Genomic DNA, 17,274 nt, shown 5'->3' with positions numbered 1-17,274 from the left:
TACCAACCCCTGCTTTACAGTTTAAGCAAATACATTTGTAGGCAACCTGTGTTGCCCAGATTACTGCATGCTTGCCTGGGGCCCCCTGGTGGCTGAAGGGGGCAAATATGTCTCGAGATGGTCAAATTACTGAAGCACCATGAATTTGAGAATTCTAGAGTTGGAAATCTAGATGTAGGACTGTTTATCATAGTGAGATTGTAGTAGCTGCTCATATCATTTCCAGAGCTTGGACTGTGGTGACATTTAGGAAAAAGATAAAACAGCACTCCCCCAAATTTTGCATGCAAATCTCTGCAATGCTTTAAGACATCATTCTGATATAGAATGTTTCTTCATCTACAGTTTACTTGGGGGAAGGGTGTGGATTTCAGCATTATTCAACACAAAATAGCATTGGTACAATAATTACATTTTAATGAAACTATATCTTCCAAGGGTGACTTTCTTCCCTTCTCCCCCACCCTTTTTCCCCCCCTCAAAGGGTTGAAGTTTAATACATTGATAATTTTTGCTACTTTATCAAGTACATTTCTTTCTTTTTTTTTTTTTTTTTTGCGGTACGCGGAGCTCTCACTGTTGTGGCCTCTCCGGTTGCGGAGCACAGGCTCCGGACGCACAGGCTCAGCTGCCATGGCTCACAGGCCTAGCCGCTCCACGGCACGTGGGATCTTCCCGGAACGAGGCACGAATCCGTGTCCCCTGCATCTGCAGGCGGACTGTCAACCACTGTGCCACCAGGGAAGCCCATCATATACATTTCTTTTTTTAAAAAATGAATTAATTAATTTTGGGCTGCGTTGGGTCTTCATTTCTGCGTGCGGGCTTTTCTCTAGTTGCAGCGAGTGGGGGCTATCCTTCGTTGCAGCGCATGGGCTTCTCATTGCGGTGGCTTCTCCTGTTGTGGAGCACGGGCCCTAGGTGCGTGGGCTTCAGTAGTTGTGGGCTCAGTAGTTGTGGTTCGCAGGCTCTAGAACTCAGGCTCAGTAGTTGTGGTGCACTGGCTTAGTTGCTCTGCGACATGTGGGATATTCCCGGAGCAGGGCTCAAACCCGTGTCCCCTGCGTTGGCAGGCAGAGTCTTAACCCCTGCACCACCAGGGAAGTTCCTATCAAGTACATTTCTAAGTAAAATTGGATTTTTTTTTTTAACTACAGAAGTATGGTGGTGAATAATTCAGTGACAGTTTGTATAGTTGGGTGCTGCTGTCTTGCTTTGAACCAAGGTGCCAGCAGTTTTTTATATTTTTGTTTTTTTAATTTTAGTAAACTATACATAGCATAAAATCTACCATCTTAACCATTTATAAGTGTATAGTTTAGTGGAATTAAGTATAGTCCCATTTTTGTGCACCTGCAGGCGTGAGTTTTTTAATCTGCCATTTTAAACTTTTTTTATATATATAAATTTATTTTATTTTTTATTTATTTATTTTTGGCTGTGTTGAGTCTTCGTTGCTGTGCGCGGGCTTTCTCTAGTTGTGGCGAGCAGGAGTTACTCTTCATTGCAGTGCGCGGGCTTCTCATTGCAGTGGCTTCTCTTGTTGCAGGGCACAGGCTCTATGTGCACGGGCTTCAGTAGTTGTAGCATGTGGGCTTCAGTAGTTGTGGTTCACAGGCTCTAGAGCACAGGGTCAGTAGTTGTGGCACACGGGCTTAGTTGCTCCGTGGCATGTGGGATCTTCTCGGAGCAGGGCTCGAACCCGTGTCCCCTGCATTGGCAGGCGGATTCTTAACCACTGCGCCACCAGGGAAGTCCCCATTTTAAACTCTTGATCCAAAAAATGAAACCCTCCTGTTCTGGTCAATCCCAGATTTGCTATATATTTCTGAATGAAATTATTCTCAAATATAATAGAGATCATGCATTTCCTTTTTAAAACTTTGATGGTTTATATTATCCTTAGAATAAAATTTAAACTCCTTACTATGATCCTTCTAGGTTTTTGCTTCTTTCAGTTTTCCCCCTTCAGTTGTTAACTGTTGCCATAGTTGGCCTTTTGCTTCCTCAAAGAAGCCAAGGTCTTATGTGACTCGGTGTTTGCTTATACTTTCCCCCTGTGTTGGAGCTCTTATACTCATGCCTCTCCACCCCCACCTCCCTTTTCTTTGCTTGCTGGTTCCTATGCTACCTTCTCAGAAAGGCCATCCCTGTACTCTCTTTAAAATAGGTTCCTTCTTTAGTCTCTTTCCCACCACTTAGTAATACTTATAATTTTTAATTTTTGTTTTTGTCGATCTCCTCTGAGACTGTACACTCCATGAGGGCAAGGACCATGCATGTCTTATTTATACCTAGCATCTAGAACAATTCCTAGAAAATACTGATCACATTATAAATAGTTGAATGAATGAACACTTTCTTCACTTGGGTTCTGGTATGCCACACTTTTGGTTCTTCCATTTCACTGACTGTCTCTTCTCCTTTCTTATCCATTCTTTTTTGTCTCGCTGTCGCTAAAGTTTGGAATCCTCTATGCCTCAGTTGCCTGCTTTCTTCTTTTTTTTAATAGATCTTTATTGGAGTATAATTGCTTCACAATACTGTATTAGTTCCTGTTGTACACCAAAGTGAATCAGCTATATGCATACATATATCCCCTCCCTCTTGAGCCTCCCTCCCATCCTCCCTATCCCATCCCTCTAGGTCATCGCAAAGCACCCAGCTGATCTCCCTGTGGCCTGCTTTCTTCTATATCTATCTCTATCTAAGCTCACTCCCTAGTCATCTCTTGTGGTCTTATGGCTTCAAATATTATCTATGCATTCATAAGACTCCCAAGTTTACATGGCCAGGCTGAGACTTTTTTTTTTTTTAGGCCGTGCCATGCGGCATGCAGGATCTTAGCTCCCAGCCAGGGATCGAACCTGTGCCTCCTGCATTGGGAGTGTGGAGTTTTAACCACTGGACTGCCAGGGAAGTCCCCAGGCTGAGACTTTTTTTTTTTTTTTTTTTGCGGTACGCGGGCCTCTTACTGTTGTGGCCTCTCCCGTTGCAGAGCACAGGCTCCGGATGCGCAGGCTCAGCGGCCATGGCTCACGGGCCCAGCTGCTCTGCGGCATGTGGGATCTTCCCGGACCGGGGCACGAACCCATGTCCCCTGCTTCAGCAGGCGGACTTTCAACCACTGCGCCACCAGGGAAGCCCAGGCTGAGATTTTTTAATGTAACTATGTACTTGATATCTCTACTTGGAAAGTTTATTGGAATCTCACATTTAATATGTACAAAGTGAAGTTTTTTTATTTCATATCTCTCAACTCTTTCTCATTTTCTCCTTCATTTCAGTAATTAGAAGTACTGTTCTTGTAATAGTTCAGGCCCAAAACCTTGGTGTCATCTTTGAGTCCCCTCTTTCTCCCATTTAATTCATCAACGAGTTCTGACAGCTCTACCATAATTAGAAAAAAACTCACTTCTTAATGTTTCCTCTACTTTTACAACCCACCACCTCCTGGGTCCTTATGCTCCATTATTTGGCACCTGGCTTATAACAAGTCTCTTAAATGTATATCAGATTATATATATATATATATCAAATCATGACACTGCTTTGCTTACTACCCTCCAGTGGTTTCTCATCTCGTAATAAAAACCAGTCATTCTACTGGTTTATGAGGCCTTACTTGAGTAGCCAGTGGCCCCACCCCCCACCAAGCCCTTATCATTTTATCTCCTCACTCTATTCCCACTGGCCTTCTTGCTTTTTCTCATAAACTCCAAAAATACTCCGTTCTCAGGCCTTTTGCACTCACTATTTCCTATACCCACAGTATTCTTCCCCTAGATCTCTGTATCGCTCATTCCTCATATCCTTTTGGTATCTCCTCAAACATTGGAGAAAGAGCCCTTTTCTGACCTATCTAAATTAACTTCCCCTTTTCCCTACTCCATTCTCCTTACTTTATTTTATTTTTCCTTATAGCAAATATCACCACCTGACATTTTACTAGAATATAAGTTCTAAGAGGATGGGGACTTTACTCATATGTAAAGCTTACTCATGTTTTCAATATCTACAACATGCCTGCTATATAGTAGCTACTCAAAAAATATTTATTAAATGAATGATCACATTGCTTGTGGTTTTAGGGCAAAATACACATATATGGTTGAAAAGTGAATAGGACAAAGTTAGCACCTGCGAAATGGCAAAATGGGAATACAGAAAGAAACTGGTTAATGACTTTGTTGAACTGAAGAAATAACACCTACACTGGGGATGTTCTACCTTTGGACCTGGTGTTATTGTTGGATGAAAAATACTGCCCCTTCCCCTCAGCTACTTTGAGTTCAGTTTTCTGTTCCTTGCAGCCTACAAACATATTTCATACAGAACCATTTTAGTCCTAAATTACACTAAATTTTAAAATAACATCTTGGTTGAAGAAACTGTCTTATGTCCCTCCAATGTTACAAATTAAAACAAGTCTTCTGAAACAAATGTCTCTATGTAGTAGGAGTGCTAAAAATGTGTGTGCCCTGTCATCTAGTAACTCTGCCCTTAATTTACCCTTGAAGACTACTTCAAAAGAAGAGAAAAAGCTATAGGTATAGAGATGTTCAATGCTACATTATTTATAAGAGTAAAAAGTAGGAAATAACTATGATCATTGACTTGACATTTTATATGGCCTTGAAAATTGTTTAGAAACTTTATAAAGCCCAATATAATATGAAAAAATTGAAAGACCAAGTTGTATGTTAAATAGGCAAAACAAATCTAGACTGTTAGAAGTCAATATAGTGTTTACTTTTTTGGGAGAGGTAATAACTTGGAAGGGAGCCAAAGGGGGACTTCTGAGATGTTCTTTTTTTTTTTTGAAGTATAGTTGATTTACAGTGTTGTATTAGTTTCTGGTGTACAGCAAAGGGATTCAGATATGTATGTGTGTGTGTGTGTGTGTGTGTGTGTGTGTGTGTGTATATATTCTTTTTCAGATTCTTTTCCATTATAGTTTATTACAGGATATTGACTATAACTTCCTGTGCCATACAGTAGGACCTTGTTGTTTATCTTTTTATATAGTAGTTTGTATCTGCTAATCCCAAACTCCTAATTTACCCCTCCTCCTGTGTTCTTTTTTTTAAAGGGAGCTATTACAGGGTGTGTATGTTTGTGACAGCTTACCCAAACTATATACTTACGATATGTGTATTTTTGTGTATGTACCTTATCCTTTAATAAAAGGTTTTTAAAAAACCCAAAACTGTTATGGTCACAACTGTATAAAATATATACCCATGTAGACCAGGACATACATGAAAATGTTAAATGTGAGGTGATAGCACTTGTTTACAATTTCTTTGTTGATTTTCTTATAGTCAGATAAGAAACAAATTTTTTAACTTTTAAAAAATACTTTTAATTGTGAAAAATATACATATATGTTCATTATATATTTATTACAGCTTTATTGAGATATAATTTACATACCATACAATTCACCCATTTAGAGTTTATAATTTAGTGGTTTTTAGTTTATTCACAGAATAGTGCAACCATTACCACAGTCACTGTTACAACATTTTCATCACCCCAGAAAGAAACCCAATACCCATTAGCAGTCACTCCCCATTTTCCCCCAGACCTCTTCATTTTGTTGTTTATTTTTTAAATAAATTTATTTATTTATGTATTTTTGGCTGTGTTGGGTCTTCTTTGCTGCCCACGGGCTTTCTACTCTTCACTGTGGTGCATGGGCTTCTCATTGCGATGGCTTCTCTTGTTGCAGAGCACGGGCTCTAGGCGTGCGGGCTTCAGTAGTTGCAGTACGCAGGCTTGGTAGTTGTGGCTCACAGGCTTGGTTGCTCCATGGCATGTGGGATCTTCCCGGACCAGGGCTCGAACCTGTGTCCCCTGCACTGACAGATTCTTAACCACTGTGCCACCAGTGAAGTCCTTGTTGTTTATTTTTAATAGCTTTTCCCTTCAGCTTTTTTTTCCTTTTTTTTCAATAAATTTATTCATTTGTTTTTATTTTTGGCTGTCTTGGGGTCTTCGTTGCTGCGCGTGGGCTTTCTCTAGTTGCAGCGAGCGGGAGCTACTCTTCGTTGCAGTACGCGGGCTTCTCATTGCAGTGGTTTCTCTTGTGGAGCACGGGCTCCAGGCAGGCGGGCTTCAGTAGTTGCGGCATGCGGGCTCAGTAGTTGTGGCTCGTGGGCTCTCTAGAGCGCAGGCTCAGTAGCTGTGGCGCACAGGCTTAGTTGCTCCGCGGCATGTGGGAATTTCCCGGACCAGGGCTTGAACCCGTGTCCCCTGCATTGGCAGGCGGATTCCACTGCGCCACCAGGGAAGCCCCCTTCAGCTTTTTATCTAAGTCACAGATGGGTTTTCTTCTTTGGAGTTCTGATTTCCTTCTTCTCTTGATTCAGTAAGTGGGTTGAGAGAGTGGAGTGAGTGGTATACTTAGAAAGGTGTTTCAATTTATTAGGAAATATTTCAGAATTAAAAAAAATAAGGTATGTATTGGGTTCTTGCTAAATATTAGTCATTGTGTTAGGTTGCTTGCCTTAAAATGGTCCCATGCATTTTGGGTAATACTCTACTCACAGCCTTCCAGTTTTACAGAAAAAAGTGCCTCAGAAAACTGAGGTTCAGGCAGGTTAAGTAACTTGTCCATGTTCACACAGTGGTGGGAAGGCAGAGCCAGGGTTTAAACCTAGGGGGTTTTGTTTTGTTGTTTTAATATATGTAAAAACTCTTTACTGAGTATGTTCACTAACCACAGAACATCTTAAAAGCTCCCAAATCTAGGACTTATGGAGGTAGTTAAATTGTAGGATGCTGGCTAATGATGACACCAAGAGTCTAAAGACATGTGTTTGTTATTTTCCACTGGTACTTATGTAATTAAATAATGTGATCTACTTGAGTACTTTTGAGAAGAGGCTACAGATTTGTGCTTCTCTTTGTTGTATCTATGAACAGTTTTGTCTTTGGTTTCCCAGTGATGATCTCTGGAAAAAGTGAAGGTGTTCAACCAACACCTTGTATGAGGGGTTAGTACTACTTCTGCCTCTGTGAAAATGGAAAATAATCGCTCCTCCCTAAAAGTGAAGTTGCAAAAATACCCTTATTGCTGCAGGTGCTCTCAGTAGGTAATTTGGCAGGACTTGTTTAGTGTTAAATACTCTAGCAAGGGGTACATTTTAAAAGTTCTGCCTTTATGAGGATTACTTTAACAATTAATCAATAGTTAAAAGCCCTGTTGAGTTATTTTCTAGTTGAGGTGAAGGATCCAGTGGGGTCATGTGTCTTTTGTAACCTGGTTTGCCATGACCAAAGGTATGAATTCTTGATGGTGTGACTGTGAACGGAAGAACTCTTTCTGTTCATCATAAACATTTCTTGAATTTTATTGCAAGGAAACTGAGGCCTTGGAGAGGTTAAAATATGTGACTAAGCTCACAACTAATGGCAGAGGTAGGCTAGTGTCTAGGTCTCCTGAATATCAGTCTGTAATACTTTGCATTAATAAACTAGTGTGTATAATTATAATTAAAAACCTTTCAAAGACTCTGCTTTATCCTTTACTCCATTTTAACCTGCAGACCCCAGAGGAGGCTGAATTTATATGATCATATCATTACATAATTCTGTGAGTATTTTTTAGAATTATGGATATGATTATTTCTTTTATAAAAGCATTTATTGTTTTCAGATTCTTATTTTAGAAAATACGGAAATACAGAAAAAGAGAAAAAATTAAATATGTGATAATTATGTATATCTGCAGAAATAATCAGATGCATTAAAACACACACACACATACACCACTCTTCAGTGGAGCTAATGTACATTTTATGTCCCACTTTCTTCCTCTCAAGATTATTATTATTTACGTTCTCATCTAGTAATTTATACATCTAAGATTTCTAATTTCTTGTTTTGTTAATTTTTTTCTTTTTTGCTCCCCCCAACCCCCATAGATCTTGAGCCAGATGATTGTGCATCCATTTACATCTTTAATGTAGATCCACCTCCATCTACTTTAAACTCACCACTTTGCTTACCACATCATGGATTACCGTCTCACTCTTCTGTTTTGTCATCATCGTTTCAGCTCCAAGGTCACAAAAACTATGAAGGAACTTGTGAAATTCCTGAATCTAAATACAGCCCATTAGGTGGTCCCAAACCCTTTGAGTGCCCAAGTATTCAAATTACATCCATCTCTCCTAACTGTCATCAAGAAATTGATACTCATGAAGATGACCTACACATAAATGACCCAGAAAGGGAATATTTGGAAAGGCCTTCTAGAGATCATCTCTATCTTCCTCTTGAGCCATCCTACCGGGAGTCTTCCCTTAGTCCTAGTCCTGCCAGCAGCATCTCTTCTAGGAGCTGGTTCTCAGATGCGTCTTCTTGTGAATCTCTTTCACATATTTATGATGATGTGGATTCGGAGTTGAATGAAGCTGCTGCCCGATTTACTCTCGGATCCCCTCTGACTTCTCCTGGTGGCTCCCCAGGAGGCTGCCCTGGAGAAGAGTCCTGGAATCAACAGTATGGACTTGGACATTCCTTGTCACCTAGGCAATCTCCTTGCCACTCTCCTAGATCTAGTGTCACTGATGAGAATTGGCTGAGCCCCAGGCCAGCCTCAGGACCCTCATCAAGGCCTACTTCCCCTTGTGGGAAACGGCGGCACTCTAGTGCTGAGGTTTGTTATGCTGGGTCCCTTTCGCCTCATCACTCACCTGTTCCTTCTCCTGGTCACTCCCCCAGGGGAAGTGTAACAGAAGATACCTGGCTCAATGCTTCTGTCCAGGGTGGATCAGGCTTTGGCCCTGCACTTTTTCCATTTCAGTACTGTGTAGAGACTGATATTCCTCTGAAAACAAGGAAGACTTCTGAAGATCAAGCTACCGTACTACCAGGAAAATTAGAGCTCTGTTCAGATGACCAAGGGAATCTTTCACCATCCCGGGAAACTTCAATAGATGATGGCCTTGGATCTCAGTATCCTTTAAAGAAAGATTCATCTGGTGACCAATTTCTTTCAGTTCCTTCACCCTTTACCTGGAGCAAACCAAAGCCTGGTCACACCCCTATATTTCGGTGAGTTGATGGAAATAGATGATGGTCATTTTTCATGTTTATGTGTTATTGGTGGCATGTAACTACATTATCTATATAGAATTATTTGACCGTTTTTCTTCCTCCTTTTTTTTTCTTCAATTTCTTGCAGACAAAGTCCACATTTATTTTCCTTTTAGTCTTAAAAGTGTCTTTAGATAGGCTAAAGTTATAATTTTCAAAGTGTATAATGAATTGCAGATAATAGCAAATTAATTACATTTAAGAATCCCTAGAAGGAATTTTCTTATCCACAAAAGCTTCTTGTAAAAGATTGATTATAGTATAAATTAAATTACTAATAAAACCACTTGGGGGGCTTCCCTGGTGGCGCAGTGGTTGGGAGTCCGCCTGCCGATGCAGGGGACACGGGTTCGTGCCCCGGTCCGGGAGGATCCCACATGCCGCGGAGTGGCTGGCCCCATGAGCCATGGCCGCTGAGCCTGCGCGTCCGGAGCCTGTGCTCCGCCGCGGGAGAGGCCACAGCAGTGAGAGGCCCACGTACCGCAAAAAAAAAAAAAACACTTGGGAATAGGCTTTTTATATTTTTAAGAACTCAATATACAAGTGAAATTTGCTTTTTATATTTGTAGCAAGTGGTTTTTCCCATAATTTTTTGTCTTTTTACTTCATAAGTTTGTGATTTTTTTGTTGTTGTAGAGGAATTTTTAAATTTTATATATTCAGGTTTGTCTTTTCCTTCACGGCTTTTGGATTTTATGTTATATTTGAAAGCCTACCCCACTCTAAAGTAACTACAAATAAAAAAATCTAACTCTCACGAGTTTCTAACAAAATTTTTATGTATAATTTTTATAATATATGTACATAACATGTAGTATTTGTATTTATAAATTTTATATATATATATATATATATATATATATATATATATATATATATATATAAATTTTTTTTTTTTGAATCGTGAGTCCGGCTAAGGACTGGAGTGAAGACTATTGTAATGACTTTATTTTCTAAGTGGCTTATCAGTTACCACAATGCCATTTATAGAATCAATCTAGTCTATAATTGATTAGAAAAGACAACTTACCATGTATTAAATCCCCACATGGAGTTGGGTCTGTTTACTTTTTTTAAAAATGTTTTTTTGTTGGTATGAATGTTTATTTCTGGATCTAGATCTTTAGAAAAATATAATGTGGAATTATGGTATTGAAGATTCCTTTGAGCCCATCACTTTGCATCTGAAAATTATCTTAATCTTTTTAGGGGTTTGCTTGAACAAGTGCAGAAACTCGCTGAGAGTTGATGAAGTTGAGTTGTTGCTTCAGACTAATAAAAATTAATACCTTTGATCTTCAGAGTAGCTGGTAAAGCTAGGCTGAGGACATTCAAGGAAGTAATGAAATGATTTAGGAATTTACTGTAGGCATGATAGCATTTCAAAGGTAGAAGAGACCTTTAAAGTCCCATTTCACCAATCATTAAGAAGATATTACTTTCTAATACAAATCATTCTAGGTTTGGGTCCATTAATATTTGACCTGTGGACGTAGAAGTTGTTTCTTTTCTAATGCCATATTTTCAATGCTAATATATCTAAATGAACCTCTCCCCTTTAAGCTGTTTAAATTTTGATTGTTTTTGTAATTATATACACATATTTGAGAAAGTTACAGTTTATGAAATGTTAGAATTTATCCTTTTAAAAAATATATATACGAAACTAAAAAGTAGATAAAATTGATTTTATTCTTCAGGTTAAAGAATTATTTCTTAAACACCCACCATATCCAGTGTTATAACTTATTAAGTGATGTTTTCTTTTTTTATTTTATTTTTTGAATACTTTGCTTCAATGATCATGGGAAGAAATGTTGGTGCAAGTAATTTGAATCATTGCTTGACAATACTAGCGTGGTGAAATGCATCTTTGTGTGTTTTGTTTATAGCACGTCTTCATTACCTCCACTAGACTGGCCTTTACCAACTCATTTTGGACAATATGAACTGAAAATAGAAGTGCAACCTAAAACTCATCATCGAGCCCATTATGAAACTGAAGGTAGCCGAGGAGCAGTGAAAGCATCTACTGGGGGACATCCTGTTGTGAAGGTATGAGATTTTGGGGATGTTTCTGCAGATACCATACATCTGTTAATGATATGGTCTATTCAGTCAGGTACTGCTGAGCCCGAAGAGAGAAAATTTTCAAACCTAGAAAGCTTACATTGAGGTTTTGTGTCCTTGTTGATAGCACTTCCGCGTTGAGGTGTTTTTTTTTTTGCTAGGCTAAAAGATATTCTTCCTGGACTGACTCTCCAGCTGGTGAAACTCAGGGGAAAGATTATAATGGTCAAATAGTTGTTTTTCTGATCTAAAAAAAAATTGTGTTATGTTTATAAGTACAATACATGCTTGTTTAAAGTCCAAATAATACAGAAAAGTAGAAAGAATAAAGCAATAAAATACCTAAAATCTAACCCCCTCAGAAATAAGCAGTTGTTAACATTTGATTAACATTCCAGATAATTCTCTGTGTGTATGTTTAGTGGAAGACTAGAAAAATGCATGGACTTTTTTTAAGGATAGGATTATGTTGAACATCTTTGTAATTAATTTTTATTTGAATTTATTAGAAAATAAAACTAAAGTGAAATTATTATAATTATATAATATTCGAGTGTATAAAATATAATATGTAAGTTTTGACTCATAAGAATTGAATATTGGGCTTCCCTGGTGGCGCAGTGGTTGAGAGTCTGCCTGCCAATGCAGGGGACACGGGTTCGAGCCCTGGTCTGGGAAGATCCCACATGCTGCGGAGCAACTAGGCCCGTGAGCCACAACTACTGAGCCTGCGCGTCTGGAGCCTGTGCTCCGCAGCAAGAGAGGCCGCGATAGTGAGAGGCCCGCGCACCGCGATGAAGAGTGGCCCCCGCTCGCCGCAACTAGAGAAAGCCCTCGCACAGAAACGAAGACCCAACACAGCCAAAAATAAATAAATAAATAAATAATTTTTTTTTTTAAAAAGAATTGAATATTAACCTTAATTTTACTTGAATGAAACATTTAAAAAATGAAACAGAAATAAAACTATATGGGGGCTTCCCTGGTGGCTCAGTGGTTGAGAGTCCGCCTGCCGATGCAGGGGACACGGGTTCGTGCCCCGGTCCGGGAAGATCCCACATGCCGTGGAGCGGCTAGGCCCGTGAGCCATGGCCGCTGAGCCTGTGCGTCCGGAGCCTGTGCTCAGCAACAGGAGAGGCCACAACAGTGAGAGGCCTATGTACACTACCCTCTACCTCCTGAATTTTGATGCTTATATTATTCTTCCTTACAGATCTATAGACATCTCCCTGCCTCATGTCCCACCACTCCTGTTATTTAGCTTAGTCCTATATGTGTTGATAGTTGGATTCAGTGATTACTACTAATTCTTTTTTTTTTAATTTTTTTAATTTTTTTATTTTTTTGCGGTACGTGGGCCTCTCACTGTTGTGGCCTCTCCCGTTGCGGAGCGCAGGCTCCGGACACGCAGGCTCAGCGGCCATGGCCCACGGGCCCAGCCACTCCGCAGCATGTGGGATCCTCCCGGACCGGGGCACGAACCCGTGTCCCCTGCATCGGCAGGCGGACTCTCAACCACTGCGCCACCAGGGAAGCCCACTACTAATTCTTTTTTATTTTTTCTTTTTCAAGTGTTTTTGTTTGTTTAAGGAGGGCTTTGGATTCTATATTCCTTGCATTCTTTCATGATTGAGAATGTTTATTTGTTGCCTTTATATACTCAAACATCAGAATGGCTATGTATAATAATCTTTTTTTTTTTTTTTTTTTGCGGTACGCGGGCCTCTCACTGTTGTGGCCTCTCCTGTTGCGGAGCACAGGCTCCGGACGCGCAGGCCCAGCACCCATGGCCCACGGGCCCAGCCGCTCCACGGCATGTGGGATCCTCCCGGACCGGGGCACGAACCCGTGTCCCCTGCATCGGCAGGCGGACTCTCAACCACTGCGCCACCAGGGAAGCCTGGGTTTTCTCTTCTCTAGTTGTGACGCTCAGGCTGCAGGGCGCTTCGGCTCTGTAGTTGTAGTGCGCCGGGTTCCAGAGCTCGTGGGCCCTGTAGTTTGCTGCACATGGGCTGTAGTTGAGGCGCGCGAGCTCAGTAGTTGTGGTATGCGGGCTTAGTTGCCCCACGACATGTGGAATCTTAGTTCCCTGACCAGGGATCGAACCAGGGTACCCTGCATTGTAAGGTGGATTCTTTACCCCTGGACCACCAGGGAAGCCTGCCCCCCCCCCACCTTTGTTTATAAATGGCTGCACCGAGCAGCTTGTGAGGTCTTAGTTCCCGGACCAGGGATTGAACCCAGGCTCTGGCAGTGAAAGCGCAGAGTCCTAACCACTGGGACTGCCAGGGAATTCCCCATTCCTTGTATCTTTGCCTTGTGAAAGAAGTTATTTACAAGTGCTTAAATGAACAAAATCTTTTGGGAGTACAAGTGATTTGTTTCCACAGTATTCCTTTAATTAAAAACTGATTCCCTGCCAAAAAAAATCGCGGCTGGGACGGGGGAATTCCCTGGCAGTCTGGTGGTTAGGACTCGGGTCCTTCCACTGCCAGGGCTCCCTGCTTAAAGGGAGACTAACACTTTGAATATTATCAGTGTTTTATATTCTCCTTGTGAGTGACTTATTTTTTTTTTCTAACTTGTTTCTTTAGAAATTATATCATTCATTATACTTGAAATTACTTAACCAGAGTATGTCTGGAGGTTGATGTTTCTTTTTCAGTCTTCCCCACTACCTATGATGTTCCCTTTCAAATTGAGATTCTTCCTTCCTGCAAGAAAAATTTTCTACATTATGTATCTATATATTTCCTGTTCTATATGTTTTGTCTTTACTTCTGAGGCTCCAGTTACTATTCACATGTTGACTTCTTTGTCAGTCCTCCATATCTATGTTCTTTTCTCGGGATACTTTAATGTATTTTTTTTTTTTTAGTAAACCTATTTATTTATTTATCTATCTATCTATCTATTTATTTATTTATTTATGGCTGCATTGGGTCTTCGTTGCTGCCCGTGGGCTTTCTCTAGTTGCGGCACGTGGGGGATGCTCTTCGTTGCGGTGCGCAGGCTTCTTATTGTGGTGGCTTCTCTTGTGGAGCACGGGCTCTATGCATGCGGGCTTCTGTAGTTGTGGCTTGCGGGCTCTAGAACACAGGCTCAGTAGTTGTGGCCCACGGGCTTAGTTGCTCCGCGGCATGTGGAATCTTCCCAGACCAGGGCTCGAACCCGTGTCCCCTGCATTGGCAGGCGGATTCTTTTTTTGTTTTTTGCGGTACGCGGGCCTTTCACTGTTGTGGCCTCTCCCGTTGCGAGCACAGACTCTGGATGCGCAGGATCAGTGGCCATGGCTCACGGGCCCAGCCGCTCTGCGGCATGTGGGATCTTCCCAGACCGGGGCACAAACCCGTGTCCCCTGCATCGGCAGGCGGACTCTCAACCATTGCGCCACCAGGGAAGCCCGGCAGGTGGATTCTTAACCACTGCGCCACCAGGGAAGCCCCCTGCGACTGTGTTTTGTGTTTTGAATTTTAAATTGGTTCCTTGGCTCCACTTACCACTCATTTGATATTTTATCATTATATTTGGTCTCATGATTTATTGAATTTATATTCTTGAATCTTTTAGTGTGGAGCATTCACCAGCAGTCAATTTCTGTGTTCTGTTTCCTGTGTGTGTGTGTTGAGGGGAGGTTTTGTTTTCATTTTTATTGTATTTTCAACTGTCTTTTGCATAATTTCCTACTTTTTTCCTTAAATAAAAACAAAAACAAACCATGTATATTATGGTTGCCTAATTGCCTTGTCTTTTCCTCCCATTTTGTTTGAGAGCTTTGGTCTATAGCCTGAGGCGATTGGGGTAAAGAGGTAGAGAATTAGTTTAGGATAGGCCTTGTTGGGTTTGGCTCAAGAAAGTGAACAATATCATGTATGTGGCCCACTCCCAGTATGTTAGTATGTATCATATTTTCATGAGCTTTGCTTGTTCCTCTTGTACAACACAGAGTTCTGGAAGATGAAAGCACTTCTGACCTTTTTTGCCTCTGCCAAAGGCTCTGGAGCAGAATGCAGGATCTTTTCTTCGTGAGGCAGAGTTTTTCCTTGACTTGCCTCAGAGTTGCCTACTTAGAACTTTGATCTACTTCGCTAAAAATTAGTTAGCATTCTCTGCTATTTTATTTTCCCACTTTATTACTTTTATTCCATTAATTTACTCTTTAATTTTATTTGCTCACTTTTCCTATTACCGTTCCTGGTGAGTGAAGGTATGGATTGGTTAGCAGCTCTGCCATACTGCATCAGAGTCTTCTGTTTCACAGTCCTCACCACCCCCTTGCCCTTTTGAAGTTTATAGCTCAAAGTTGTTCTTTATTTGGTTATTACTGGTAGATTTTTGGCTGTTTCCTACCCCCCACACATAAACATTTTGTTTATTTTGTTAGGTGTTAGGGGAAGAAGATTGTGATACTACTTCATTTCATTGTCTTTATCCAGAAGTTCTTTTTCTTTTTCTAATATCAAGAGGAAAATAAGCATTATATGATGAGAGCAGGTCATGCCAAATTGAAAAAGAAACATTCCTGATTGTACATACTCTACCACACTTGCAGAGCTGTATGCTTTGTATGGAACACTCCATTTGTGCATGCCCACTTCTGAGACCACATTTTTTCCACCAGCAGAGGTGGCCCCTCTCCAGGAACTAAGAAGAATATTTGTAAGATTTCTACACTATTCTGAGAATTTTTTTTTATTTAATTTTATTTTTTTTAAACAGCAGGTCCTTGTTAGTCATCAGTTTTATACACATCAGTGTATACATGTCAATCCCAATCGCCCAATTCATTCACCACCACCACCACCACCCCACCACCATTTCCCCCCTTGGTGTCCATACGTTTGTTCTCTACATCTGTGTCTCAATTTCTGCCCTGCAAACTGGTTCATCTGTACCATTTTTCTAGGTTCCACATATATGCGTTAATATACAATATTTGTTTTTCTCATTCTGACTTACTTCACTCTGTATGAGAGTCTCTAGATCCATCCACGTCTCAACAAATGACCCAATTTCGTTCCTTTTTATGGCTGAGTAATATTCCATTGTATATATGTACCACATCTGCTTTATCCATTCGTCTGTTGATGGGCATTTAGGTTGCTTCCAAGTCCTAGCTATTGTAAATAGTGCTGCAATGAACATTGGGGTGCATGCGTCTTTTTGAATTATGGTTTTCTCTGGGTATATGCCCAGTAGTGGGATTGCTGGGTCATATGGTAATTCTATTTTTAGTTTTTTAAGGAACCTCCATACTCTTCTCCATAGTGGCTGTATCAATTTACATTTCCACCAACAGTGCAAGAGGGTTCCCTTTTCTCCACACCCTCTCCAGCATTTGTTGTTTGTAGATTTTCTGATGATGCCCATTCTAACTGGTGTGAGGTGATACCTCATTGTAGTTTTGATTTGCATTTCTCTAATAATTAGTGATGTTGAGCAGCATTTCATGTGCTTCTTGGCCATCTGTATGTCTTCTTTGGAGAAATGTCTATTTAGGTCTTCTGCCCATTTTTGGATTGGGTTGTTTGTTTTTTTAATATTGAGCTGCATGAGCTATTTATATATTTTGGAAATTAATTCTTTGTCCGTTGATTCATTTTCAAATATTTTCTCCCATTCTGAGGGTTGTCTTGTTTATGGTTTCCTTTGCTGTGCAAAAGCTTTGAAGTTTCATTAGGTCCCATTTGCTTATTTTTGTTTTTATTTCCATTACTCTAAGAGGTGGATCAAAAAAGACCTTGCTGTGATTTATATCAAAGAGTGTTGTTCCTGTGTTTTCCTCTAAGAGTTTTATAGTGTCCGGTCTTACATTTAGGTCTCAAATCCATATTGAGTTTATTTTTGTGTGTGGTGTTAGGCAGTGTTCTAATTTCATTCTTTTACATGTAGCTGTCCAGTTTTCCCAGCACCACTTATTGAAGAGACTGTCTTTTCTCTATTGTATAGCCTTGCCTCCTTTGTCATGGATTAGTTGACCATAGGTGCGTGGGTTTATCTCTGGGCTTTCTATCTTGTTCCATTGATCTGTGTTTCTGTTTTTTTTTTTTTTTTTTTTTTTTTTTGGTGTACGTGGGCCTCTCACTGTTGTGGCCT

General features: G+C 40.5%; 1 protein-coding gene across 7 annotated transcripts in view; it reads left to right on the top strand.

Moving 5' to 3' along the window:
- NFATC3 (nuclear factor of activated T cells 3) overlaps positions 1–17,274 on the top strand; it is a 139,653-nt gene that overhangs the window by 42,177 nt on the left and 80,202 nt on the right. For all 7 annotated transcript variants that reach the window (XR_004523199.2, XR_004523198.2, XM_033844119.2 and 4 more), the window contains exons 2-3: positions 7,932–9,066; positions 11,001–11,163. Coding sequence is in view for 5 of the 7 variants with exons in the window: in XM_033844119.2 (XP_033700010.1) it covers positions 7,932–9,066; positions 11,001–11,163 (1,298 nt within the window). In the remaining 2 variants the exon portion in view is untranslated. The remainder of the gene's footprint in view (positions 1–7,931; positions 9,067–11,000; positions 11,164–17,274) is intronic.

This window comes from Tursiops truncatus, chromosome 19 (genome assembly GCF_011762595.2).
Source record: "Tursiops truncatus isolate mTurTru1 chromosome 19, mTurTru1.mat.Y, whole genome shotgun sequence".
In the NCBI taxonomy this organism is placed as follows: domain Eukaryota; kingdom Metazoa; phylum Chordata; class Mammalia; order Artiodactyla; family Delphinidae; genus Tursiops; species Tursiops truncatus.
The sequence above is the reverse complement of the archived record's forward strand: the minus strand, read 5'-3'. Positions and strand labels throughout refer to the sequence as shown.